Genomic DNA, 25,368 nt, shown 5'->3' with positions numbered 1-25,368 from the left:
TTTTATAGAAATAATTATTCTACCGTCATGTCATGGTCGGATATTTCATCTTCGATATCGCCCAATGGAGAAGTTAGTGCGGTAGGCTCAATATCATTGGCTGCAGAAGAGTATATTGTTGCTGTTGTTCCACTTATAGGACCTGTGTCCATAGCACCTATTTGACCAGACAGCCCATTGGAAGTACCCTGAACTGGTGATTGTGTAAAACTTGAATTTCCCAAAAATGAATATGTTCGTTTTCGAGCATATTCATTAATTGTATGGTCAACTTGATATTCTTCGGATGCCATGAAGAACTCGCCATCGCCGTCGGTTTGCACTAGCATATCCTCTTCGTTGCTTTCTTGGTTCCCTCCCAATGAATGTGTATCAAAGTTTTGCTGTACATCGCCGGACTCTGAACTGTGATCATCCACTGCAATATGAACGTCATTTTCGTGTTGTACTGATTCCAAATCAGCATTACTATCTTCGTCCCTATTGGATAGTTCAGCGTCAAGATCATGGGAGGAAATTGGATCCTCGCTGGATACAGACACTCTTTCGGGTATATGGTTAGACGTTGATGGATCTGCATCAACAATACTCTCTCTTAAATTATTCACACTGCCTTCATTATTAGAATAGTTGTAATTGGTGCTTGCTGCTGAAACTTGCAATTCATTAAGGTCGGTTTGAGTTGGTGATCCCGTCGGATGTTGCATCTCTTCTTGTTTCTTTTCCTGTTCATGCTCTGCACGTAACTCATTTAAAGTTTTGTCATATCCAAATGGTTTTATTGTATCAGCACCAATGCTACCAATTTCGTTTAGCCTTCTAAGTTTGGAATCTAGAATGAGGCTAACCTGATCCAAGGTAGTGAAGACATCATTAAATCCTGTATTTGACTCGTCATGTGTCCCAATTATCTTTCTAATTTTCATAGTAGATTGCATATGTGTAATAGGACCGGAAGTATTTGCCGAATAAGACGGCATTGATGGGTATTCATTTCGATCATTACCAGAGCACACATTATATTCACCAGATACATTATGTGGGGAACTTGTGCTATCCATGTAGTGAGCGCCTGTACGGTTCATCCACATTCGATGGATATCACCTGGCATTAGATTTGGGATAAACATGTTAATTTGTCGAGTTTTTGCGCTTTGTAATTGAAAGAAATAAAATGAATTGGAAACCACCTATGCTGTCCTTAGCTACTTAAAACAAAAGATAAGGAGAAAGAAAAAAAAAAATAATAATAAACAGAGAATTATTTCATTTTTATTTCTGGAGTTTTCATTTACATGAGAATGATTGTGATACATATATATATAAGAAAAGAATTTATGTTTATGATCTGCATCTTGATACTTTTGACAGTTCGCATCAAGCACCTTCAATTGTAACTTCATTGTTTTGCTTGTATACGCTTTCCTTCTCTTAAACATTTTCTGGCATTTCCTTGCATCATTAGCTTCCGTCATCCGAAGAGAATAATCTATCCCATTGTCCTTTTTTATGCAGCATCATCAATGCCAATACAACTGGAAGCTGCCAGATTGATCCCCAAAATGTCTTTCTAGCGTATATATTTGCCTTTGCTATTGCCTCTTTTGTTGGGCCTCCATTGGCTAAAGTAGCTTTCGAGTGGTTTTTATTTTGCTGCCACCAAAACATGAATGATCCATAAGTTAGGTAGCCATTAAGTATAGAAGAATCGAATGCAAAGTACTTATCGCAAACACCGAAATAGCTAAAAGCAAAGCATATTGGGAACATCAACAAGGAATACCTTAAAGCAACACGAGCATTTAACATCGGATTCACAGAAGCAGTCATTACATAGCCTGCCCGTTTGTATTCAGCTTTAATGTTGTGACTCAAGGAGTTGAAATGCGGGAATTGCCACGCATATAAGAATGTTGCCAAGCACCAAGCTCCTGGGTCAGAAAGAGACGAGCATGCAGCCCAACCCATCAATGGTGGAATTGCCCCAACTATTGCCCCAATCCACGTATTTAGTATGGACTTTCTTTTGAGAGATGTGTATACCCAGGAATAAAGAAAAATATTAAGTAAAGCAAGGCCGGCAACTGTCGAATTTACTCCATAATAAAGGATAGCACAACCAATTGTTCCGGTAATGGCAGCAAATGTGTAAGCCTCATTTGGTGTTATCAATCCCTGAACTACCGGCCTTGATGCAGTCCTCACCATCTGTCTATCAAACGACGGCTCTCGGCCCATGTTAATTGCATTTGCTGCCCCGGATGTAAGTAGTGTGCCTAATGTCAACCATGTAAATGCTACTATGTTTGTCGGTCCCGGAGCAAGCACGTATGAACATGTAGAAGAAAGCATTATGAGGAATGTTAGATTAGGCTTTGTCAATACCCAGTATTGCTTTATGAGCTTCTTCAAACTTATATTTTCACCCGAAACCCTCCGCTGAAGTAATGACCGGTTGTTCACCTTTCTAGGCTTGCGGGGAGAGACCTTAAACGGAACTTTAGATATACCAGTCGCATTTTTATCCAATTCCAGAATATCGCCCGAAACAGGGTGGCATAGTTTGATGTCAATCGTTTTCGTCTGTTCATTTTGCTTTTCAGTACCTGCTGGAGTAGAAAAACCTCGAAAACCGGGATCATTCAACCTTGATGCAACCAGGCTGCTATTTGGGGTGAATTGAAAACCTCTATCAGGATAGCACGCGGATTGTTTATATTCAAAATTCTTGCGTTGCAGCGATTCGTTGTTGTAGTAGAAGAATGTAGTTGTGTGCCCTATGTGACTAGTTGATGACCAGCATCGCACTGTATCTGCTAGAGCAGGAAGCTTTACCGATTTTCCAAGGGCTAACGGTACATAAAGTTTCCACATAATTATTGAAAAGTTAAATCAACTTCAAAACCAATATTGACCCATCAATACTTAATGATTACCTTCTTTTCAAAGCAAGCAATGAACTTCAGATAATGAAACTGACGGAAATAAATGCCACTGCTGATTGGCATATTTCGCTTAATAGCCAAACGACAAATACTAACAAATAATCCCAAAAAAAATATAAAGCAAAAATAACACGACAATAAAGCGAGAAAATACACACATGATTCAGTTCAAATACTGGGGGTCTCTTACAAAGGAAAATACATCATTTTCTACTCAATTTAATATTTTGCTGCAAGTAAATGCTTCTGTCTAAACTAACATTTATTTAATTAGATCCAGTGGAATGCTCGGACTTCGTTGCTTTGACGTTCTCACCCTCCCCATCAGTTTCATCCGGCTTTTCTGCCACCTTCTTTTCATCCTCTGAGTCCCTTTCGTTGTACTTCTTGTTCTCTATCTTGTTCTCAATTAAATCATGAAATGCTATGATAGATCTCACTAAACTTCCAACGTAAAGAAGCATCAATTGGTCATTCGTCTTAACGTTGAAAGCACTTGTTAGCTGTTTTTTCTCAGAGCCCACCAATTCAATGTCATCGCCATCTTTGATTTCCTCCTCTGTGTCTTTCTTTGTATCCAATTCTTCGCCTTCAAAAAACCCGGATATATTTGGGAAAAGATTGAAGATATCCTGTAATTTTCCAAGGATAGTATTATTTACTGGAAGTTTGCCGGAAATTACTTTATCAAGGTAGCTCACAATGTTTACCAACCGCTCGCTGAGTGAGGACAGGGACTTAAAGTTGTTTGTTAAATTTAGCCCCAAGTTTCCACACGCCTGATCCCTGATGTCTCTCAATAAATGACCCACACCAATCTCCTCTGCTTCTTCAGCACGAATCACAGATGGTAGGTGCAAAAAAGTTTTCTCACTCGATGATCCATCCTCTTTTATATCTTCGATTGCGACATAGCAATCTGTTGGTATATCAATTTTGTCAGTACTGTTAACATCGACTATCAAAAGAATAGGATCCGGTATAAATGTCTTAAGGATTTCGTTTATCTTTAAATCATTTGATCTGAGCTTGGGTCCTGAATGGTACCATCCAATTAATTTTTCCTTGGCATTAATTTTTTTAAACATCTCCATCATAGAGTCGATAAAGTTATGATCTAAAAACCAGATGTTAGGATCTTTTTCGTCCTCTTCAAACGGGATGGCAAACGAATTTGTAACCTTGACCATCTGCCTATCCGAAGCATCCCCTAGGATAACACCGACAACCCTTTTATTATCCTTGTTCGTTGATGTAGCTAGTGTTTTCAAAATTCTTTCATAGTGGTCAACAACGGACAACAACACTAAGGGAGCCACTGAGACGGTGGTATCTTTATATTGAGACATTTCAACCTTATCGATTTAGATTTCTATATACGAAAGGGGGAAAAAAAGAGCTTGTTATCGTTCTATTCAATACACAATTTCTTTTCCTGTAATAATATTACCGGTGTGTGCATGTGTATATGTTGCCTTTCAAATCCACGATATCTTTTTTTTCTTTTCAGCTACGTGCTCCTTGCCACTCATACTGAGACCATTCTACGAGCAAAAAAAAAAATTACTATGTGTCAGGTGTAGAGAAGTGTTATCAGCATCGAATGTAAGGATGTTCTGTTTTTGGTGAACGAGAACGGATAAAATCGTAAAAAATTTGAGCGAAAAGAATAATAATAATATAATTGTAACAAATAAATAAATAAATGTTCGGTTGGGTAGAATTATCGGTATCGGTATCGCGACATTAAGCCTAGCACAGTTCAGTAAGGTTTTCAAATTTTCTTCGCGCGTGTGAGCGATATATACGTGATACCAAACTTTCACATGGATAAAAATTGGTTGTTTATACCGCGGGTCATCGGGCTAAAAATATCTGCAAATTTTCAAGAAAAACATTCTTGTGAAACAATAAGGCGCGGTTTTTTCACTATGTTTTCGCATTGGCCACATCTCATTTGATTACCTGTATCTACCGAATACTTTCCCTGTATCTCAACACTTTTGTCACCTCCTTCTTTTAAATCTTCTTCTACAATTATTCTTCTTCCCTAAAGTTAGAAAACGTGGGTCACTCTTCTTAAGCAGCCTGCTTTTTTCCCCAAAAATCTTGGGACACAATTCCCATAAAGTAGTTTGAAGGAAAAGGACTGCATAGGAGCTCGCAACTATCTAGAAATGGTGCTGGGATCAAGGAAGCTACTGTTTCTGGCCTCTAGGGTCAAATCATATGGTATGAATACGTCGGAATATCTTCCTGTGCCATTTGATCTTTCTAAACCTTTATCTCGTGCTTCGGTGAAAGCATACAATCGTTCGATAAATGTCACCCACCATACGAAACGGAAAACGATGCAAAAGAAATTGCTGGTAATGTTGGCCCAGTTTTCAGTCTATTATTATCGGTTTCCAAGAGTAACAAATCCACAAGTAGATGGTTTACGTTATTCACTTGGATCAGCGTCAGCCTTTATGACGGGCTCGCATAGAAATTTTTCTACTCTTTCGAATAAGGGGGTGGGTAGTCTGAGGCTTTTTGCTGGAACAAGAAGACGACTTTTTGGATACCAGAGAAGACACATTGGAAACTCGACCACTAATGAAATAAAGCGAAGGAGGAATTTCCGTAGTTTCTTCACTCTGACAGCGATTGCCATAATATTTTTTGGTGTCGTCGCAAGGTATGATTTCGATGGATACGAGGAAATATCCGAAGATGTTGATGAAGATTCACTTGAAAAAGATAGTGATCACAAAAAGGCTGTTATAAGACCAACAAACTTGTTCTTGTACATATACTCTAGACTGCCATTGAATGCCCTGTCACGACTGTGGGGTAGAATTAACAGCATTGAATTGCCCATCTGGATGAGGGTGCCTGGTTTTAAACTCTACACTAAATTATTTGGCGTCAACCTTGATGAAATGGTTGACCCTGATTTAACGCACTATCACAATCTTTCGGAATTCTTTTATAGGAGAATAAAACCTGAAGCAAGACCTATAGACGAGGGTGCTCAACTGTGCTGTCCATGTGATGGAAGAATTATAAAATTGGGGAGGGTCCAAAATGGAGAAATTGAGCAGGTGAAAGGCATGACGTATAGCGTTGAGGCGCTTCTTGGTACAACCAATTCCAGAAAGCTTGCAGAGCCGGCCCACGCCATTGATTATCCTCTTCAGAGCTTACGGGAGCATGATGAGGTTGCGGCCCAGTTTTTGGAAAGTTATAATGAGCACGATCATTCAGAGCACGCAAATAAGCTCGTAAAGTATGAAAAGGAAGGTGATAAATCTTTGAACCGGTCATCGATTTCGCAAATTATTAAAATCTCAAGCAAGCTGTATAGAAGCCAAGCCGATGACAGTCATTGTTTGTATTACGCTGTGATATACTTAGACCCCGGTGATTATCACCACTTCCACTCTCCGGCCAATTGGGTTGCGACAACCAGAAGGCATTTTGCTGGTGAATTATATTCTGTTGCACCATACTTTCAGCGGACATTCAACAATTTATTCGTTTTAAATGAAAGAGTTGCACTTCTTGGTTACTGGAAGCATGGCTTCTTTAGTATGACTCCGGTTGGTGCAACAAACGTTGGTTCGATTAAGGTTAATTTTGATAAGGATCTCAGCACGAATATCACGTACAAAGATATAAATCGTCCAAAACAGAAGCCAACCGATATCGGTGATATCCCAATTGCTAGATCTGGCTCTAGAAAAAAAGTTAGAAAGAATACGTGTTACGAAGCTACATATAATAAAGCCTCTCGTGTCCTTGAAGGACAACCTTTATTTAAAGGTCAGGAAATGGGAGGATTTATGCTGGGCTCTACCGTTGTTCTTTGCTTTGAGGCCCCTGCGGGTTTTGAATTTAAAAAAGCAGAAGGTGAACATGTTAAGGTTGGAGAGAGATTTGGTTGTATAGATGATTAAATTTGCACTTTCCTGTTATAACGCATTCATTACATTTCTTCGTAATTCGTTCGATTACTATTTAATTTAGAATTTATTGGATTTTATTATCAATGTATCTTGAAATCGGTCAATGATTCATTTCCGCTTTCTTAAAAAGCTTGTTTCTAATTTCCTCAATGAATTTAACACTTAAATAGCTCATATCATTCTCATTTTCACTTTGAAGTAGCATACGCTCCTGATGATAATCGAATGTATCATCATATTCAACCCCTTTATTTTTTGTCTTGACATTCTTTAGCAAAGCACCATTCGAAGGGCGATTTTTCTTTGGTAATGTATTGCCTAGTAGCGTGCCATAAGTGCCGGAATCCTTCGAACTGCTATTGTGTTTCAGTATATCTTTATTATCAAATATGATCTTATCAACATAGCTGAAGAGGAGTTTAAGATTCCATAATTTATCAATTGAATTTGAGTTTAATAAATGTTCAACCTCAAGTTTTATATCGATCACTGAAGCCTCTGTCAAATTCTCTGTACCTCCACTGTTACTTAGCAGTAAGCTTTTTTCGTAGTACTTTGACTGTTTAAAAATAGACAGATTCCGAAAGCAATCTAAAAAGTCTGCCCTGTTTTGGCTGGAGTATGTGTCCTTTCTATCCTTATTCTTCTCTAGGCGCAACATATAATCAAAGTTAAGGTTCAAATTTTGATATTGTGGTTTTTTATAGACAAAAACCGTTAGGTTCTTTTTGAATGTCTCACTCTGCAATTTCTCTGCATTCATAAAATCAAATTCAATAGGAAAATATTTTCCATCATTAGGTATCCGGTGTGTATCTTTCTCGTTAGCCAGTTCTGAGTCTTCTGGGCAGACAACGACTTTTTTTATTTTCCCCAGTTCTGGGAGAAGGCATGGTGAAAATATATGGCGTGTTGATCCACTGTTCATGTATATGTCCATTCCCACCTTTATTGGTTGTTTATCGCTGACATTCCTAACGATTAAGCATCTGTTTTCAACAGACAATGCCCAAAAATGCCTCAATGCTTCCAAAAGTATTTCAGTACATTCAGATGTGCATTCATAGTTGTTTGTAGAATATACCGGATAAATTGATGTTATAAGTGAAGCAATACTGAATGAATCATCTGTTTTAAATGCTTGTTGTCCCCCGCCCAAAAATAAAAATCCTAGTGCTGTATTTATAGCCATAAAATCGCCATAATTTGTGTGCTGATCCGTCATACCCTGAAGATATCTCAATATTCTTAGTGTATCCAAGTCGCCAGTACCTGACATTAATATCGAAAGCCCTAGCATAATAACATCTCTCACGTTTCTAGCGCCGATCAATGCAATCCTCTGATCAAAATTTGATGGAACTCTCTGGCACAAACTGATAAGTTTGCCAAGGTACCCCAGTATTGTACTTTTCACGGTTACGTTTCCAGTAGAAGCAAATCTTATTGACATGGAGAGCAATTCGCCACCTATGATATTTAAGTATGGCAAAGTTTCACTGTCCAAGAAGTCAATGTCATCTAGACTAAACATCTCAGAAATGCAAGAGGGAACTTGTTCCTCAACCCAGTCGGTACTTTGTCCAATTGATTCCCACATAATCATATTTTTTGCAAGGCATCTCAACATGAGTATATCTGGTCTTAAATAGTCAATAAGTTGTTTTGTCCTGGGAATATCCAATTTTTCAGCAACGTTCTTATTTTCAGTCCGAAGAAACATAAACATAAGTGCAAGCAATGCTCCCCCACAAGATTTATCTAATTGCTCGCTTGATTCTATGTCCCTTACAAAAGTAGCTAAGTAAAATAAAGAGTTCAGAACGTTTGCATCCGAACTATCATTTAGATATTCCCCTTTTCCAATATTAATATACCCAAGGGCAATTCCTGAACCCAATCTATATCCTTCATTCACGATTTTATGATCATTTATTGTAAGAATAGAAGTTAATTGGGAAAGCAGCATTTCAGTCATTCTTCTATGTTGAGAACCTGCGTATAATAAACCTATGCCAACAATTCCAGCAGTTTGAACCGGAAGTTGAACATTCAAATCCGTAGAGCCCGGTGGTAAAAGAGCAACGACATGAACGGATAAAACTTTTGTAAGCTTTACATCCATCGTGCCTTTTAAGCTTGCAGCCATACCCAGTAATAGCCCCACGCTAGTGTAACTATGCTTTGGTCCCAAGTAATTATAGATATGCCATTCTTCTAAATGCTTTAGATGTCCATTCAATCCAAGCCCAACAAAAAGCCCGCGTGTTGAGCATTTAATGTTGGCGGACGATTGAAAACAATCCAACTTCCACTAATATTATCAAACCTCCTCGAAATCATTAATCCGGCGCTAACTCCGTTATGAAAATACCCCCAATCGTACAAATAAGAATCAATTGTACCCTTTTCCAGTCCAATATTGATCATATCTGGTAAAATTAAGGCATTAAAGTTCATTTTTGGAATTGGAAACTTTTCAGTAACTAGTGGTTTCCTGCTTGATATAAACAATGCGGCCCGACCAATTGGGATTGTAAGAGTCCTGAGAGCAAGCTTCGCACCTAGTGCACGCTGCTTTGTTAATTTTTTATTTTCATCCATCGTAGATGGTAACTTTAAAAACCCAGTTTGTACTTTCGATGTTTGTAAAAGTCTTGTGACTTCATAGAATCTCCGATCGTCTGAAAAAATTAAACGCGTAACGTGAAACCTGTCCGCCTCAGCTTGATCATCCCATGGTGAAAGTACTGCATTGTTATTTACATATTTGATTATTTCTGGCATTTCTTTAGCTCCTGCAGTTTTCAAATTATATGATGATATTTGTGCTGAAAGAACGTTTTCCATACGTGAGTTTTCTGATTCTAACAAATCCCGGCGACCAATTAAAGCTAGCTCTCTTTGATTCAGGTCCCATTGAGAACATATGCTTTCCCTGCAATGCATTATCTTGTTCTTTAAAATAACATGTATACCAATAGGGAGTGTTTCGATGTCTGATTTTTTGATATTATAGTCTGCCATCATTCTTATCAAATCCTCCGGGACATATTGTGGTGAAATCAGTACCTCAAATAAACGCAATAAGTAGTAAGTTTTTGGTATAATTATTCTATCCGCCTCTTCATCATCCTCCGCCAATTGTGCAAAAGTGATATAAGGCACTATTTGATCTGTGAACAAACTGCTCAAGGATCGAAATATATTTGGTGGTTCCTCGATCGGCTCTGATAACAACTTTTTAGTGCATTGATCAATAAGCGCAGGATCTATATGGTAGTATTGTACCCATTTTTCAGACCAGCCCATCCAACTAACCATCTGAGCAAGAAATACAGACAACTTCCCCATTTTTTCTGATGATAAGACATCTAGTCTTAAATCTTCCCGCACAATATGAAGAGATAAAACAATTATTGGAAGTAAACTATCCAGACTATAATTACGATCAAATTGATCTAAATTGTTCGTCAATCGCTGAGCTCGAGCCAAAGAAGCTGCAGGTAAAAGCTTTGTAATTTCGTTTTTGTTGATGACCTCGTCGTCTGGTTTAATATTTTCCGAAAATGAGGTCATCGAGAGAAGTGTAATAATAAAATATTCCCAATCAGAACCATTTGAGTCTTGCGAAGACATACTTCCACACCATTGAAGCCAAAAATATTCCTGGAGGTAGGAGTTTGTCAAATACTGAAAACTTTTAAGAAGTGTGCCCGTGACTTTATCTGTTGGCTCAATAGAAAGATTGATAACCACTCGATCAGATTTGTTATTAGTTAAAATCAATGTCGATCCAAAAAAGCCATCAAGTGCTGTAATCCTCGGAATTTTCGAAAGACTTATTTCTGGTGAACTAAGCTTCATGAATGGATTGAATAAAAATAGTTTATTGTTCTCCTGCTTTAATAACACATATCCGGGATGATCCTGCAAATTTTGGGCCTTCACAACATCGGTGGAGTTCAGGGAAAACTTTACATTGAAGTTTGGAAGGCTCACAATATTTGCAGGACTATCATAAATTAAAAATGTTGTCCGTTTTTTCTTCAAGTTACTGATCACAATTGCTTCCTGATCCTTAAAGAGTATATTAAATACTTTTAGTTGGTCTAGCGTACCCTTTAATGAAAAAGAATTTAATTTCGTAAAAATTATGGCTTTTCTCAACTTTTGAAAAAACGATGGATTACCGGCAAGCACACCACTAGAAGAATCTGCATTGATCTCACCGCCAGATGCCATTCGATCATATGATAAAACTGATGACAATCTCACAAGTCGTGAATCATTTTCTAGTGTTCTAGAAGTGTTCGGTGTCATTTGTTGCATGGTACTTGACGAAGAAGTGTTTCGGATATTTGCTTTCCTGAGCTCTAAATATGTGTTTTTCTTGCTTCTATGGCTTTTCGAATTTGAAAGATATCTCACATGATATACGTTTAACTTCCGCTCCAAAGGATTGAAAAGTGTGGCCAAAGAATATGTGGAATTTTCCGGAAAGCTTGTGAGCTCTTCTTTTGAAGAAAATGAAGTAACAGAGGAAGATGCAATTATACCTAAGTCTCCTAGGGGATCGGTTAATGTTAAGAAATTACTCTCTGAAGAGAAGGAATGACCTATTGGTGCAGAAAAGTTTAAAGGTGCGCTTGAAGTCGGGGTAGAGCTGGATAGTGCAGATGTTGATTTAGCCGATTGAATTGATGAAAGCAAACTGCCAGATGATAATGAAAATGAATCCAGGGATATGATACTCATATCCCGCATTTTGTTGATAACGATTCCATCTTGAAATGGGAATGCTCTCTTGATGTGAAATGGAACAGCTAGTATCTTTGTACCTCCCTTGTTATTGTAAACCCTTATCTGATCAGTGAATATCACAACTAGGACTTTTTGTATGCCTGAGCTGTTTTCGTGTAATGAATGTTTGGTCTCATGACTCTCGTTAAACTTGGTATAAAAGCAGTTTATAATATCATTTTCAAATTCAAACTGTCTTGTGACTATAGTTCCAGTAATGCAAATCATATGACAGCCTTTGACAAGGATCAAATCATTGTGCCCGGCGATTATAACCTTGAACTTGTCGCTTCCAAATGTTTTCTTTATGATATGATTTGTGATTGACCCCAGATCTGAGAAAAGGTCATGGCAATTTATATGTGACATATTTATCCTGCAACACAAGATTGACCCTCAGGTTTGAGTTTTTTGGTATCAATCTTGTAATTATCGATGTAATTGATGTTTCGAATTGCAACAAGGAATAAGGTATAACTTGATTCAGAAAGAATAATAACAAAATTAAAATTTAGGGGAAAAAAAAGGAAAAATAAAAACTATCGATGTTGATGTTTCTCATTCCAATTTAAGAATGTTCGAAGAAAAATGATCAGTCTCTGTATATTTGAGCTTGACAGCCTGCATATATCTAGCAAGGTATACTTTAAGGTAGGCACATAATTTTACATAGCAATGTCATTCTTAAATCCTTTTAGGTAAGTTCTAGTTTGGGGATGAATCTTGTTTGCTCTTTCGATATCTTGACACTAACAGATTTCCATGTCTTTAATTGAAGAGGTTTCGCCAGAAACTCTAAAAAGAAGCAGCAAGCGAATACCAGTAAAAATACTGGCGTTTACAAATTCTCGGACACAAATCTTGCGAACAATTCGAGTCATTCACTTCTGAGCCAGCAGAATCAACCCGGTTTATACTCTAATAGTAATTACTCCAATAATTCTTTTAGACGATACAATGGAGGTGATTCTGCACGACCAGAAAGTCGTTCTCCAAATCGTCGGGTACAGAAGCAAAAAGGACAGAATATAAATTCCAAGCATCATTTGCATCATTTGCATCGTCAGCAGCAATACAATGAGGTCAATCAGGAAAATTCTCGTCATGCAAGGACCAAGAAAGAGGAGAAGCTTCCACTTTTCATGTGTGAGCCATTTGTTAGAACAGCTTTGGTGAAGGGTTCGTATAAAACTATTGTACAACTGCCGAAGTATGTGGATTATTATGAATGGCTGGCGTTGAATACATTTGAATTTTTCAATCACATCAACAAGTTCTATGGCATAATTGCTGAGTATGTGACACCGGATAAATATCCGAAAATGATGGCTGATTCGAACACGGAATACATTTGGATGATGCCAAACGGTAAAACAGCCTCATTACCCGCAAATCAGTATATTGAATATGCTCTTACGTGGATGAGTAATAAAATTAATGACCAGACAATCTTCCCAACAAAGGCTGGAATTGCTTTTCCACCATCTTTCCTTAATGATATTCGTGGAATATGCCGACAGATATTTCGAATGATGGCCCATATATATTGGAATCATTTTGACAAACTAGTCCATTTATCTTTAGAAGCGCACTGGAGCTCTTACTTTTCACATTTTATTTCATTCGTGCGGGAGTTTGACTTGATTGAACCAAAAGAATTGGAGCCTTTAGCCGGTTTGATAAGCGTGTTAGAGGATCAGGGTAAAATTATCAAGGTTGATCATCCTCAAAGACCACCTCCTGCATCCATTTGTTGTTGAAATAGTAGTCAAGTCGTGTGATGTTCTTCTTGTATTTCCGTTAACATTGAAATATACAGGATAGAATTAAGTGTCTGCCTACAATTTTTTACAGCTATTCTTGATATTTTTTACCCTTTGCAAAGTATAATCAAATTTTATCAAGTATATACAAGGTTGACGTTTATCAAGACAATATTAATAGTAGTAAAAGTTTTTTTTTTCTCTTCCCCACATCACACATATACTCCCTTTTCTTGACATTCCCCTGCGATTGGATCATGAAAAGAAGTATTGGCTCTGCTTGACTATTGAAACATCAAATGATCCCCTTGGGGGAACTGGTGGTAGATCAAATGGTGCCAAAATACGAAATGTGCCTTTTTCATCTCGATCCATGTTATATTCTGTTTCTCTGAATATTTCAAGAGGGCTCTTTAGCTCTTGACCCAATTTCACCTGGCTGGGGTCTTTTGAGTGAAGTAAATTTCTTCTTTCCCTTTCAATATTAATTTCATCTTTTAATGATATTGTTCTTCCAAGCTTTTTCGACATCGCCGCTCTGTATGCTTTCACAGCATTAGCAACTTTGCTATTCTTAGGCACCTCAATTATTAAAACATTATCACCGTACCTCTTCATAAATTCGCTCCTCAGTTTCGAAACCAAATCGTTTTTGTGAAGCTTCACAAATTCCTCCCTCAAAATTTTATTCATCAGAGTTATATTTGCTGCGTGAGTCCAGTAAGAATCATGAACGGATGAAAAAGATAATCCATGCTCACGACAGCGGTTCACAGACATAAGCATGTGCGTAGCATCTAATGAATGAACAAAATTTGGAGGAAATCCCTGAGCCTGCTTCCTTGCATCAACTTTTTTGATTTCATATGGATCATTGATGACCATTGTCTGAAGGTTTGTATGTATCTGCCTCGATTTGAACTTCCTATAAGGTTGGACAACTGGGAGGCCCAGAGGTGACGTCCATATCACGGAAGAAATATATTCCGTGTCATCGTTTACATCAATATCGAGACGTATACTCTTACTGATTCTCTTAGCAGCAAGAGCGAGCCAGTCCTGAATAGCATGAGCGCCATCAAAGAGTTTTCGAATCGCTTTTAAGACTTTATCCGTTAAATATGCAGAGCAATCGGAGAGATGATCTTCATCGAAATCGATTTCCTTCAGTCTCTTGACAATCTGTGCTCTTGCCCCGACATATGTAACACCGTACACACTGGTCATCACGGTCTGCTTAACCAACTTCCTTGTAATGATATTCTGAGTTCTTCTGGCATCCGGGACACCTTTTTCGGCATCTTCATCAACCATCTGCTGAACTATCTTTGACACACGTGTATAAATATCCGAAGGTTTATCGTTTGGCACCAAGTTCACATGCTCTGCTCCTTCTATATCACCACCAAGAGCCGCATAGTGTTGTAAGCCATTACATGTTCCATCCTGATGAACTGGTTGATGTGAAACAAATTGTGTAGGATCCGGTAATTCCATGGCATCTTTAAGTTCCATTGCGGTAGCCAGAAATTGCCATGGGTGATCAGCTTCCACCCAAAACTTCTTTCCATCAAATGGATGCTCCACCGAGTCTATAATTTCATTCATATGTTCTTCGGTGTATTTAACTCTGTCATCTAAGGATATCTTATCATTACCCATTAAATTACAGCAATGTATCTTGAGCCATCTTAATCCATCTGCTCCAAGCTTCTTCCCTACCCAAAAACGCAATAATCCTCTAGTCAAGTCATTTCCTAGGTGATTGAAGTTTGGAGGAATAGGATAAGCCCTACCTCTGAAATCAAGAGAATGTGGAAAGAATATTCTCTCCCCCAGAAATGCCCTGGCAATCTCCAATTTATAGTTCATATCGCATCTCATAGACCTATCCTTGGCAAATGCATTACACTTATCTCGGCAGTCCCTTCTGTATCTGAATATCTCTATTGGTTCTGCACCTTTCGCCGGAGGTTTGGGTAAAATAAGTTTTTCTTCCGCTTTTGGAATCTCAAGAAATGCCTTGCCAGTATTCCAGACCTGTGTCATCAACTCAAGAATTCTTTTATTGACTGTCCATGATGTGTTCCCCAGAGCATTCAGACCACTAAGAACTTTGTCCATCTTACCACTCATAGCGGCAGCCTTCGCATATGCAAACTGCTCGGGTGCATTTTTTGAACGAAGCACTAGACAACGTTTCAAATAATAACCACCGTCATTATATGTTGTCCAAGGTCTAGGTCTCGCAATCATAGGCAAGTATTGAGCTTGAATGGATTGATCAAGTCTGTCCTTTCCAAGTTTAGAGGAAAATCTTTGGTTCACCTTAATCACACCCACCTTACCACCATTTTGAAAATCATATGTGTGATAAAATGCCGGTGCCAAAGCCTTTTTCACCTCGCTAGTCTTGGGATCCACACCCTCTACATCCACTTTAGCAATCTGTAATAGCATGGAGATTAATGCAGATCCAACTCGGCAATGAGAGTCCGCATCCCATAGTAATTGAGAGGTTTCAGTCTCGATGCTATTATTTCTCAAGGACTTCCTCTCGGCTGCCCTTATAATCTTCTCGGCCTGCTTGCTTCTAAGGAATCTTTTGAATTCTGGGGTTTTTCTAATCGCCCTAAAATTTTTGTAAACATCCACATCAGATGCCAAAACCTTCTCAGATTTGTACTCCAGCTCAAGAGACTTTGAGACGGACATCACAACCTTAGAAACAGGAACACCTCTTGCAATATCTGATGTCACACAGTTCTTCATGACTTCTAAAATCGTTATGATGGCAACCTTCTCGGGTTTCATCAAGCTGATAAATGGACCATATTTCATTTTCTCCCTGTACCTTTCTTCATCATAGTTAGACAATCTGTCAACATTCTTTTTTGCTTTCAATGCAGCAAAATATATTTTGGCCTTTTCATATTCATCAACATCCTTCTCAATTAATGGTGTTAGCTGTTCCATCCAATTATGAAGATATGAGCCGACTGAAGATGGCATGGATTTATCCTTAAGATTTTCAAACTCATGATCCCATTTAGCTTTAGCAGCCTCTATTGTGGTACCTTCGAGCAAAATTTGTCTCTCCTCCGAAATCTCATCTAAAACTTTATCGAATTTTTCGCGTTGTTCAAAAGGTAGGGATTCCTTAATATCAAAGAAGTTAACCTGTTTTCCAGCATTGGCACATTTCATGACCGCATCCGTGTCAACATCCAAATTAGCCTCTTCAACAGCTTCGATAAACTGTCTAATAAATTTTCCTTGGTGATACGTGTCAACCAATCCTAACAAAGAATGTCTTATAGCTTTCAAGTTCCAGGTTGAGACAGATTTTAATTCTACAATGCCATTATCAATTGCCTTGTTTTCTTTGTCAATGTTAATAACATTTTGTTGTGCTTCCTTAATAATAGTTGCGACATCTAGATCATTATCGTCTCGCTCCCCTTCTACTAATTTGTTTGCTTCAAATAGAGCTTTTTTGTTGACCATATGCTCTTGTAGGTTATCCTTCTTGTCTTTATTTTCTATTTTATTTGTTTTTTCTGTGGAAAGTTTATACTCGAATCCTCCTTCGGTTTTTGGTGTAATCCCCTCATTCTGAGAAATTTCCTTGCTGGTAGTATCACTGTTTGATGTCTCCAGCACTTTGCTTTGCGTAGGATAATTTGGATGTGACAATAGTATATTGAAAAGATCCTTGTAGTCATCAGGAATGGATTCTCTTAAGTTTGGGTCATACGTGACCAATTTTTTAACATTAAAAACGCCCACAATGTTAATATACCTCAAAACGTCCGAATTCTTGTTCCCATATGCAGCTAATTTATAGTATGCAAGTTCCTTCATAGCTGTCTCGGCATCTTCTCCCTTCTGAAACAAAATTCTAATCATCCATGCGTAAACTCTGGGGTCTTTCTGAAAAGACTCGTTAACAGAAGACATACGATTGAGCCAACTTCTGACAGCACCTATTGTGATATTTTCCTCTTGTCCCCAACAAGCCAAAAACTCACAAATGCCATCTTGATAGTATGGATTATTCACACTACTTTGTGTGGAAAGGTTTTGAAGAATCAGATCGGCTCTTTCGTAATCTCTGGATTTTAAGCATGCTGTAAATAAACTCCATCTCTGGACTGCAGTAATGTTAACTGGCGTCAAAACATTATCCACGGAAGATGAAAGCCGAAATGAATCACCAACATATTTATCTGTCGATACCGGTTCCCTTAACTTGCTATAAATATCATCCAAAGATGTCGGCGTTTTCCTCAGGGAGGTGGCAAATCTAATGCTATGCAATTTTGTCGAAGTTTTAAGGAGCAAGAACCTATAAGGTGTTAATCTTTTTGCAGAACAACGAGCCAACATGTCTTTCCTCGTCAAAAATTTAGTCACAAATTCCGAATAAATAATGTCTAAAACCCAAGACCACTATTGATATGGTCTATGCTATGTACAAATAAGTGGGTGACTAAGGTATAATATATACAGATCAACCGCCACGGTAATGAACGATCCAATTTTTGACGCAAATTCCTTGTTATTTTCCCCCCAAGTAACAAATTATAATGGCTTATAATTATGTCTTTTGAAAATATTGGTATTTGTTACCAGTGTCATGCTTGAATCGCTTAACTACATGCGTTAAGGTTGGTTTCTCCCAGTATTTAATTTTTCAACAGAAAAAAAATATATAAAACAAAAAAATAAAATACTTGGAACAATGAAAAAATTTCTGAAGTCAAATTTTTTTTCTTTTTTTCAAAGGCGATATCGACGATTAACGTCAATCGATGCCCCGTGAAGTATTGTTTCAAGTTTCGTAGGTAGCATGCAGTATAACAGAATTTAAATATGCGAATCATCTATCGTAAGAACATTCATAGAATTTCTTGCAAATTTAGGAGACATATATGCCGTCATTTGCCATACAATCATTCTGGCTATAATTCCGGCCAAAACAAAGCAACTATCTTCTTTCTCATCTTGTGCATCTTCTGTAAGGAATGATATCATTGGCCAGCAGTGGATTCCATCGGCTCTTTCTAGGGATTTAACTCGTCCAAATTTTCCTAGCTCAAAAGCTAATTGCTTGATTTCAGGTAAGTCTATTTCACAGCTACCATATGAAAGTACTATTCCGCCTTCAGGAAAAGCATTTTTCCATCTCTCATTCGTAAATTTCTCATATGACATCTCCTCTGACAAGCACATAGAGGATATTTTTTTCAATAAGGAAGCGGTGATAAAATCACCCTTATTTTTTCTACTCATTGAGGCATTCCTCCCATTATTTATATGCCATATTGGAATTGGAGAGATTAAAATAGCCCCATAAGGTTTAGCGGTCGGATTTTCCTCCGAAGCAATATGCTCAAGTACAGATATGATCAAGGTGGCTGAGATTGAACTTCCAGCCAGTACAAATTTTGCATCTGGATATAATGTAGTTATTTTGATCCAAATATGTATTATACTCTCCAAATAGTATTGATAACTCCATCCTTCGGATTCTCTTTGAACTTTCGTAAGAAAAACGGCCGGGTTGTCGAATCCCTGCATCAGAAGTAAGCCATGTAACGTCGTGAGATATTCGACATAAACATAAGGCTCTGCACTAAAAAGCATAATATTTGGAATAAAAAATATAACTAGATCTGGCTTATCTTTTATTCTAAAACATTTTCTAATCCAAACTCCTTCTGAGCGTTCCTGAAGTTGGCTCATATCTGTACCATTGTGGCATTGGAAAAATTGACGAATATTGTACCAGCGTCTCCAAACAGTGTTTGAAATAAAGGAGTAACTGGGGTTCCTTGTATTGAGTGGGATTGTGCTGTTTATATGATTTTTGATTACACGAAGCAAAATATGTTGGTTAAGAGTTCCTTTTTGGGATGGTTTGTCTTTAGAATCAAGTGGCTCGATAAATCCTGATACAACAATATCAATTAATAAAAATAACACTAATCCACTTGTTAGTAACTCCATCCTGTCTTGTTAACTTTTATTTTACTTACCAAAGTTGATGTTTTTCTGTATGAATGAAAATAGGGTTTGTATTCTATATCTGGATAGCATGTCGATGCCAACCAAAAAGAGATATAATATTATATCATGAATTCTAATCTCTCTCATTTTTGGTTATCTTCTTACTTTGGAGTTATATCCAGGTGGAGTTCCTGCAACGAAACAAAGGATAAAAGATAAGGCATATATTGAAGACAAAAAATCCCTTTTTGTTCGTAAATCAATGAAATCCCTCCCATCAAAAGGCACAAAAAAAGTTTAACAAATCAAGAATTTAATTTACCGGAAAACGAGAAAAATAATGTTTGCACCAGAGTTGTTTGTGCAGCGAATTGGATGCGGAATACCTAAAATAAAGAATTCAGGTAAGAACTTCTAGATATAGCAGCTAAACATACATATCATTTTAATACTTTCCCGTAAACTCCACTAGGGCTTAGTTTAATCGGTCTTTTTTTTACGGCGTACATTTTCATCAAATTAATTAATTCTTAAATGTTTTCATTCGTCTCATTCTTCTGGAGTATGTAAATGCTAATTAAGTTTCTTATAGGTTAGAAAGAACCTTGTCCATAATTGGAATGAAGATATCAACATGCTTCTTGTTGAAGGTTAAGCCTGGTCTTAATCTGACACCTAGCTGGCCACAATCTCCCATGTTGACACCGTTCAGTCTCATATCGGATAGGAACTTAGCTCTCTTCTCAGGAGTTGGCATATCAAATGCTAAGAAGCATCCCTTACCTTTACCTCTCAAGTTGCTGAGAATCTGTGGGTATTTATTCTGTAATTCCTCCAACTTGGAATAGAAGTAAAGACCTGTCTCTCTCAATGCGGGCAGTAAACCGTGCTCGTTGATCTCCTTCATAATGGCACCAGCCATTATAATGTTCTTTGGATCACCGCACCAGGTGTTGAACTGTCTGTATGGCAAGTTTGGCACCATCTCTGGGTCATGGAAGAAGTAACCAGATGATTGCATCTTCTTGGAGAAGGTGACAAGATCTGGAGGTGGAGTAATGTTGTATCTCTCATGTGCCCACATAATACCGGTACCACCGCATCCAGTCTGAACCTCATCAATAATGAGCTTAGCACCATATTTCAAGGTTATGTCTCTAAGACCCTGGAAGAAAGCTGCATCTGCATGGTTGTCACCACCTTCGGATTGAATAGGTTCAACGATAACAGCGGCAATTGGGCAGTGCCAGTTCTTGAACTGGTCCTCAACAGTCTTCAAGCATCTCTCGTCTTCCTTTTTGTTGTATTCGACATTTTCTGGAAGAGGGTACTTGTAAGATGGGAATTCACCGGTTGGCCAATGGAATGCTGGCATATCCATCTTGTGTAATGGCTTCGATCTCGTTAGGGAAGCTGTTGCAAATAATCTACCGTGGAAGCATCTCTTGAATGATAGAACTGCCAACTCTGGATTTCCAGGTGGTAAGTTTTGCATGCAGGACTTCTTCTCCTCTGCGGTAAATGGCTTGTCATAACCTCTCCTCGTGGATTGGTAGTTCATGAAAACAGCTTTCATGGCCAACTCATTAGCATCTGCACCGGACAATCCGTTCCAGACGTACTTTTGACCCTTTGGTGCGTACTTGAGAATATCCCTCTGGATTTCCTCGTAATCAACACCAGCGAAGTTACCTAATGCTGGTCTGTCAACAAGAGCTCTGAGCATCTTTTCAGATTTGGCAACCTTAATCAAATTAGGGTTGTTGTATCCCATAGCAATGGAAGCGATCTGACAGTAAGCATCCAAAAGAACGTTTCCGTCAGCATCGACGATAAAGTTACCGCATGACTTGCTGTAATCAGCAAGGAAAGTCAGGCATCTGGTATCAAAAACCTCAGATAGAGACTTGATAGCAGCCGCACCCTTTGGACCTGGAATGGTCTTGGTAACAACCTTTGGAGCATCTGGCTCACCAGGGAAGTATTTATCAGCGTATGTAGACATTTATATTTGATTAAAGAGTATTGTGCTGTGTAATGTCTTGTAGTTTGAATTTATAAGTAAAAATACACTTGAGTGGTACCTCATGATGAACAGCAGTACTGGCCCCTTTTATACCGTCAACATTTTACAATTGGATTGATAATCCGCCAGGGCAAGCGGAGGTGCACCACTAAGCGTTCCCGATTATGCATTGATTGGCTTCACCTAGAAAACAAAGATTAACGTGAAATCGGCACAAGAATAATGGGAAACATATAATTCTTGCTGGGTACTACCCGCTAAGAAAGCTGATATCCTACCCCGGTCGACTAATTAGGAATCTTTTTTCGCAAAAGTCCATCTTGGCGGTTAGCTCTCAAAAAAATATATGAAATACTAATACTGCACGACTGGAGCGAAAGAAAATGAAAGCTAAAAACTACTGCTAAAATAATTTTTTATGGCCCAGAAATTTATGCCCCGCTTACTTTCCCTGTATTTGCGGATTATTGGGTAGTAAGTAAGTAGTAGGATGAAAAAATACCATAAACGAAGAATAATGGACGACTTTTCATATCAAATGGTTGCAAATAAAAAACTGCGGAGGTTAAACAATGTGCTATATTTTGTTAGATCTTCGATCAGATCTGCCAAAATCCGTCTTGGTTTTATTATTAAAAGCCAAGAGGTTTATCTCCATTTTTCCTTATAACATATCATTCAAGACAAACTAAACCACAACTTACTGATTCAACTGTTGGATTTCACTATTGCTTATGTTTAAGGGGGAAAAAAAGAAGAACGATCCCGTTATTCAACTTACTCTTAGCGGCTATAGGGAAGGCTAGAAGCAAAAGAAAAATTAAAAAATTAAAAAAAAATTAAAAATGGTAGTTAAATCACCAAACGATATGAACTTCCCTTAAAGCCGTTTTTTCATTTAAATGCTAACTTTTAACTAGATCAACCATCGGTAAGGGTTGTGCAACAATACACAATTGAAAAAAAGTTGAAATAATAATATAAGCCTTGCCGCGGAGAGAACTTTGATGTACCCCTACCTCATTTTACTCGTATAAATAGACTTGTGTTCCCATAACTCATTTATTATAGTGCTTCGTGCTACTATTTAAGGGTTACATTGTAACAAGTCATTAGATTGACCCTCTATCCATCTGTCTATATAGTTAGTACATAATCATTTATAAAAGCGACAGAAAGAGAAATCAAAAGAGTGGAAGGGCCATCAAAAGCCTGCTCACAAATTTCTTATGGGCAAACCTGGTACTCCTTCCAATCATCGCCGATCAGTCGCTTATAAACGTACCTGGAATCTGCACCCCCAGCCCCAAGGTCTAAGTAGTCAACAACATCCACAAAAAGACAAACAACAGCAAAGTTTTCATAACCAGAAGACGAAGTCGTTCCATCAACATTACGATCAATTGAATCCAAAAGTTTTGATTTTTCCTCTGTCAACAACGACCCAGGCATGGGCTTCTTAAATGTCTTTTTAGCATTTCGTGACATCATATTCCAACAACGGAGACGTTCGGACGCCCATTCTTCTGTAGTGGGTGGTTTCAGGCGAAGTTGTAGATACTCCTTTTTAGCCTGTTGGAAACTGTGTCTATTCTGCATCATGTCTTGTAATGAGGTAAAAGAAGCATCCTTTTCTTGCTCCGGCACCGATGGCGATATCACGACATATTCTAATGGATCATTGATGGGTTTTCTGTTAGCTTGCTCTAAATTATCTGTGAAAAGATCAAATACCGTGGCATCACTTTGTTCCGGTGTTGGAGTAGCTATTGGTGACCCACTCCCACTTTGACTCCTGCTTTTTATGGTCTCATCATCGTCCTCTGCACTGCTCATAACTGCTTCCTCATCCCTCTCCATTATATGCAGCTCCGGATATAAGCCGTCCGATATAACCCTTGCATGGCCTCTCATCCTGAACTGTTTGTTAAGTCGTGTGAAATAAAAGCAGGCCTCAAATCTGGAGTCTTTCAAAAGTTCCCTATACTTGGCTGACCTTTTATCCGTGGTGAAAAGAATAACATTTGTGCTGCGGTCGTTAAACAAAAATCCGCGAAAGACGCATGTGCGTGTTGATGGCCAGCCATGCTCATTTGTATTTGAAAAGTTAAAACTTATGAACCGACTTTTCTCTAATTCAGTAGAAAGTGCTGACGAGAATGACGGATTCCATGGTGCTAATGACTGCATTGGTTCTATAACAAATATTATATCAGCGAAAATTAAATAGCGATATTCTTCTAGTGTTTCGGTCCTATGTGGGGATTTATCTTTCAGCGTTCTATATGACAGTATAAATTTCTAAATGTAATCGTCGCATAGAGACTTGCAAGCACTTGTGGATTTACCTTCAAAGGGGCAATACTACAACTCCTGTGCATATTTGGTCTGTTTATTTTATTTCTTGGATTATCTGGATCATAGAAAAAATGCGATGTATTTATTTATTTTTTATTTTTATTTTTTTTTTTGTTACTTTTTGTGATCGTATCTTTTGAATGGATGAACGAACATAAAGCAAGGTTGAAGAAGATGCTCTTTCCTCATTCACAAAATCGTAATTTTTTTGTCATATTCTGATTTCTCGGTTTTTTACTCTCCTGTCCAGTGATAATCAGGGATTTGCAATAGCGATACATCTGGCCGAAGAAAATATTTAGTCCTTTTTTTTTGTACTCAGGGACAAAATTCGCCTAATTTCTTGTATCTTCATTAATTGAATCTAAATCTTGAGACGATATTGAAATGGCTCTGTGACATCTTGTCAAAAATAAAAATGGTTTGCGTAGTATATGTAAAAAAATAGGAGACACTTCGAGCCGGAAATTCTGAAGCAATGCATTTTTACTTTGTTTTATTTTTTTCCTAGCGTTAGTAAGGCGGTCCGAAATTTTTAGAACCCCTGGCCTGACAACCCACTCAACATTTTTCACTTGCTCGCTGTTTTCTGTATGAGATTGAATTTTTTTTCCTTCGGTCGACTAGCAAGGGAAACTTTCCGCCGAGAGCAGTGCAAATATCGCGGTAAGAAGCATGCATAGGCCAGAAATGAAGAGGTTTCTGATGAGCATTCGCCGATGCAAGCCGATAATGTATGTAATCATTTTTTGAGACAAACCCGACAATGCAGATTACCGAACGGTTATTTATTATCTCGCCCTATAAGTCCGTTACCCATCGATCATGTCTGATCTAATAATTATCGAAATGATGTATCATCCAATAAGTATCCCCGCTGATTTCTGGAAATTTCGCTATCTCATCTCATAATCAATCAATCCTACATACATGTGTAATAGTTTTATTTAATTGGTTTAAGTGTGACGCCGATTACTTTATGAAGTTTTTGTTATAACTAGTATTGAGTGTTTTTAAGGCTAAAGAAAGGAAAAGTATAAAAGTAAAAGAACTAAGTAAGAAGGTAAAATGAACTGGATAAAAAGGGGAAAATGCACATGTTTAAGTACCTTTGATCCTTATGAGTGAGGTTTTCTTGGGCATAAACAAGGCAGGGCAGCTTTATGTAGACGCGACTCTCGACGCATATATTACAACATGTTATATATATTTTTTCTTGGAACAGCAATCAAGTATGGTATCACTTGAAATCAGTAGTACATCACGAATCAATGTTATCAAAATGTTTTTCCCATCTACGCTTGATTCATATTGTTTCTTCGTTTATTACACATCAATTAGATCTCTTAGTGAGAGTTCAAAGTTATAGGTAATAAGTCTGCTTGTAGTATGTGTATTTGAGGTCGACTCTCGCCCCTTCCATTTGCGTCCGGCTTCCACCCTTTTTTTTACAATTTTGTTACTTTTTGGTATGAAAATTACAACTCTAAGTTGTTTCTTACCTGAAGACA

The 25,368-nt window shown here is 37.9% G+C and overlaps 11 protein-coding genes across 11 annotated transcripts; 2 read left to right on the top strand and 9 right to left on the bottom strand.

Moving 5' to 3' along the window:
• Positions 1-14: 14 nt before the first annotated feature.
• Positions 15-1,130, bottom strand: BRETT_003257 (uncharacterized protein; the record flags this gene model as incomplete). The annotated part of the gene is made up of 1 exon (XM_041281768.1): positions 15-1,130. The coding sequence occupies one exon, from the start codon at positions 1,128-1,130 to the stop codon at positions 15-17; it is 1,116 nt and encodes a 371-aa protein (XP_041139559.1).
• A 331-nt stretch (positions 1,131-1,461) lies between these two features.
• BRETT_003256 (uncharacterized protein) lies at positions 1,462-2,874 on the bottom strand (the record flags this gene model as incomplete). The annotated part of the gene is made up of 1 exon (XM_041281767.1): positions 1,462-2,874. The coding sequence occupies one exon, from the start codon at positions 2,872-2,874 to the stop codon at positions 1,462-1,464; it is 1,413 nt and encodes a 470-aa protein (XP_041139558.1).
• A 337-nt stretch (positions 2,875-3,211) lies between these two features.
• BRETT_003255 (uncharacterized protein) lies at positions 3,212-4,294 on the bottom strand (the record flags this gene model as incomplete). The annotated part of the gene is made up of 1 exon (XM_041281766.1): positions 3,212-4,294. The coding sequence occupies one exon, from the start codon at positions 4,292-4,294 to the stop codon at positions 3,212-3,214; it is 1,083 nt and encodes a 360-aa protein (XP_041139557.1).
• An 828-nt stretch (positions 4,295-5,122) lies between these two features.
• BRETT_003254 (uncharacterized protein) lies at positions 5,123-6,886 on the top strand (the record flags this gene model as incomplete). Its single annotated transcript, XM_041281765.1, has 1 exon — positions 5,123-6,886. One exon carries the CDS (start codon positions 5,123-5,125, stop codon positions 6,884-6,886), a length of 1,764 nt encoding a protein of 587 aa, XP_041139556.1.
• A 109-nt stretch (positions 6,887-6,995) lies between these two features.
• Positions 6,996-9,020, bottom strand: BRETT_003253 (uncharacterized protein; the record flags this gene model as incomplete). Its single annotated transcript, XM_041281764.1, has 1 exon — positions 6,996-9,020. The coding sequence occupies one exon, from the start codon at positions 9,018-9,020 to the stop codon at positions 6,996-6,998; it is 2,025 nt and encodes a 674-aa protein (XP_041139555.1).
• A 113-nt stretch (positions 9,021-9,133) lies between these two features.
• Positions 9,134-12,067, bottom strand: BRETT_003252 (uncharacterized protein; the record flags this gene model as incomplete). Its single annotated transcript, XM_041281763.1, has 1 exon — positions 9,134-12,067. The coding sequence occupies one exon, from the start codon at positions 12,065-12,067 to the stop codon at positions 9,134-9,136; it is 2,934 nt and encodes a 977-aa protein (XP_041139554.1).
• A 306-nt stretch (positions 12,068-12,373) lies between these two features.
• BRETT_003251 (uncharacterized protein) lies at positions 12,374-13,458 on the top strand (the record flags this gene model as incomplete). Its single annotated transcript, XM_041281762.1, has 2 exons — positions 12,374-12,396; positions 12,477-13,458. The coding sequence occupies 2 exons, from the start codon at positions 12,374-12,376 to the stop codon at positions 13,456-13,458; spliced, it is 1,005 nt and encodes a 334-aa protein (XP_041139553.1).
• A 258-nt stretch (positions 13,459-13,716) lies between these two features.
• On the bottom strand, positions 13,717-17,850 carry BRETT_003250 (uncharacterized protein; the record flags this gene model as incomplete). The annotated part of the gene is made up of 1 exon (XM_041281761.1): positions 13,717-17,850. The coding sequence occupies one exon, from the start codon at positions 17,848-17,850 to the stop codon at positions 13,717-13,719; it is 4,134 nt and encodes a 1,377-aa protein (XP_041139552.1).
• A 480-nt stretch (positions 17,851-18,330) lies between these two features.
• Positions 18,331-19,209, bottom strand: BRETT_003249 (uncharacterized protein; the record flags this gene model as incomplete). Its single annotated transcript, XM_041281760.1, has 1 exon — positions 18,331-19,209. One exon carries the CDS (start codon positions 19,207-19,209, stop codon positions 18,331-18,333), a length of 879 nt encoding a protein of 292 aa, XP_041139551.1.
• An 850-nt stretch (positions 19,210-20,059) lies between these two features.
• BRETT_003248 (uncharacterized protein) lies at positions 20,060-21,478 on the bottom strand (the record flags this gene model as incomplete). The annotated part of the gene is made up of 1 exon (XM_041281759.1): positions 20,060-21,478. The coding sequence occupies one exon, from the start codon at positions 21,476-21,478 to the stop codon at positions 20,060-20,062; it is 1,419 nt and encodes a 472-aa protein (XP_041139550.1).
• A 1,248-nt stretch (positions 21,479-22,726) lies between these two features.
• On the bottom strand, positions 22,727-23,689 carry BRETT_003247 (uncharacterized protein; the record flags this gene model as incomplete). Its single annotated transcript, XM_041281758.1, has 1 exon — positions 22,727-23,689. The coding sequence occupies one exon, from the start codon at positions 23,687-23,689 to the stop codon at positions 22,727-22,729; it is 963 nt and encodes a 320-aa protein (XP_041139549.1).
• Between the last annotated feature and the right edge of the window lie 1,679 nt (positions 23,690-25,368).

Source organism: Brettanomyces bruxellensis, chromosome 9 (assembly GCF_011074885.1).
Source record: "Brettanomyces bruxellensis chromosome 9, complete sequence".
NCBI lineage: Eukaryota > Fungi > Ascomycota > Pichiomycetes > Pichiales > Pichiaceae > Brettanomyces > Brettanomyces bruxellensis.
Note: the sequence above shows the minus strand (reverse complement) of the source record. Positions and strands in the feature narration are given on the sequence as shown.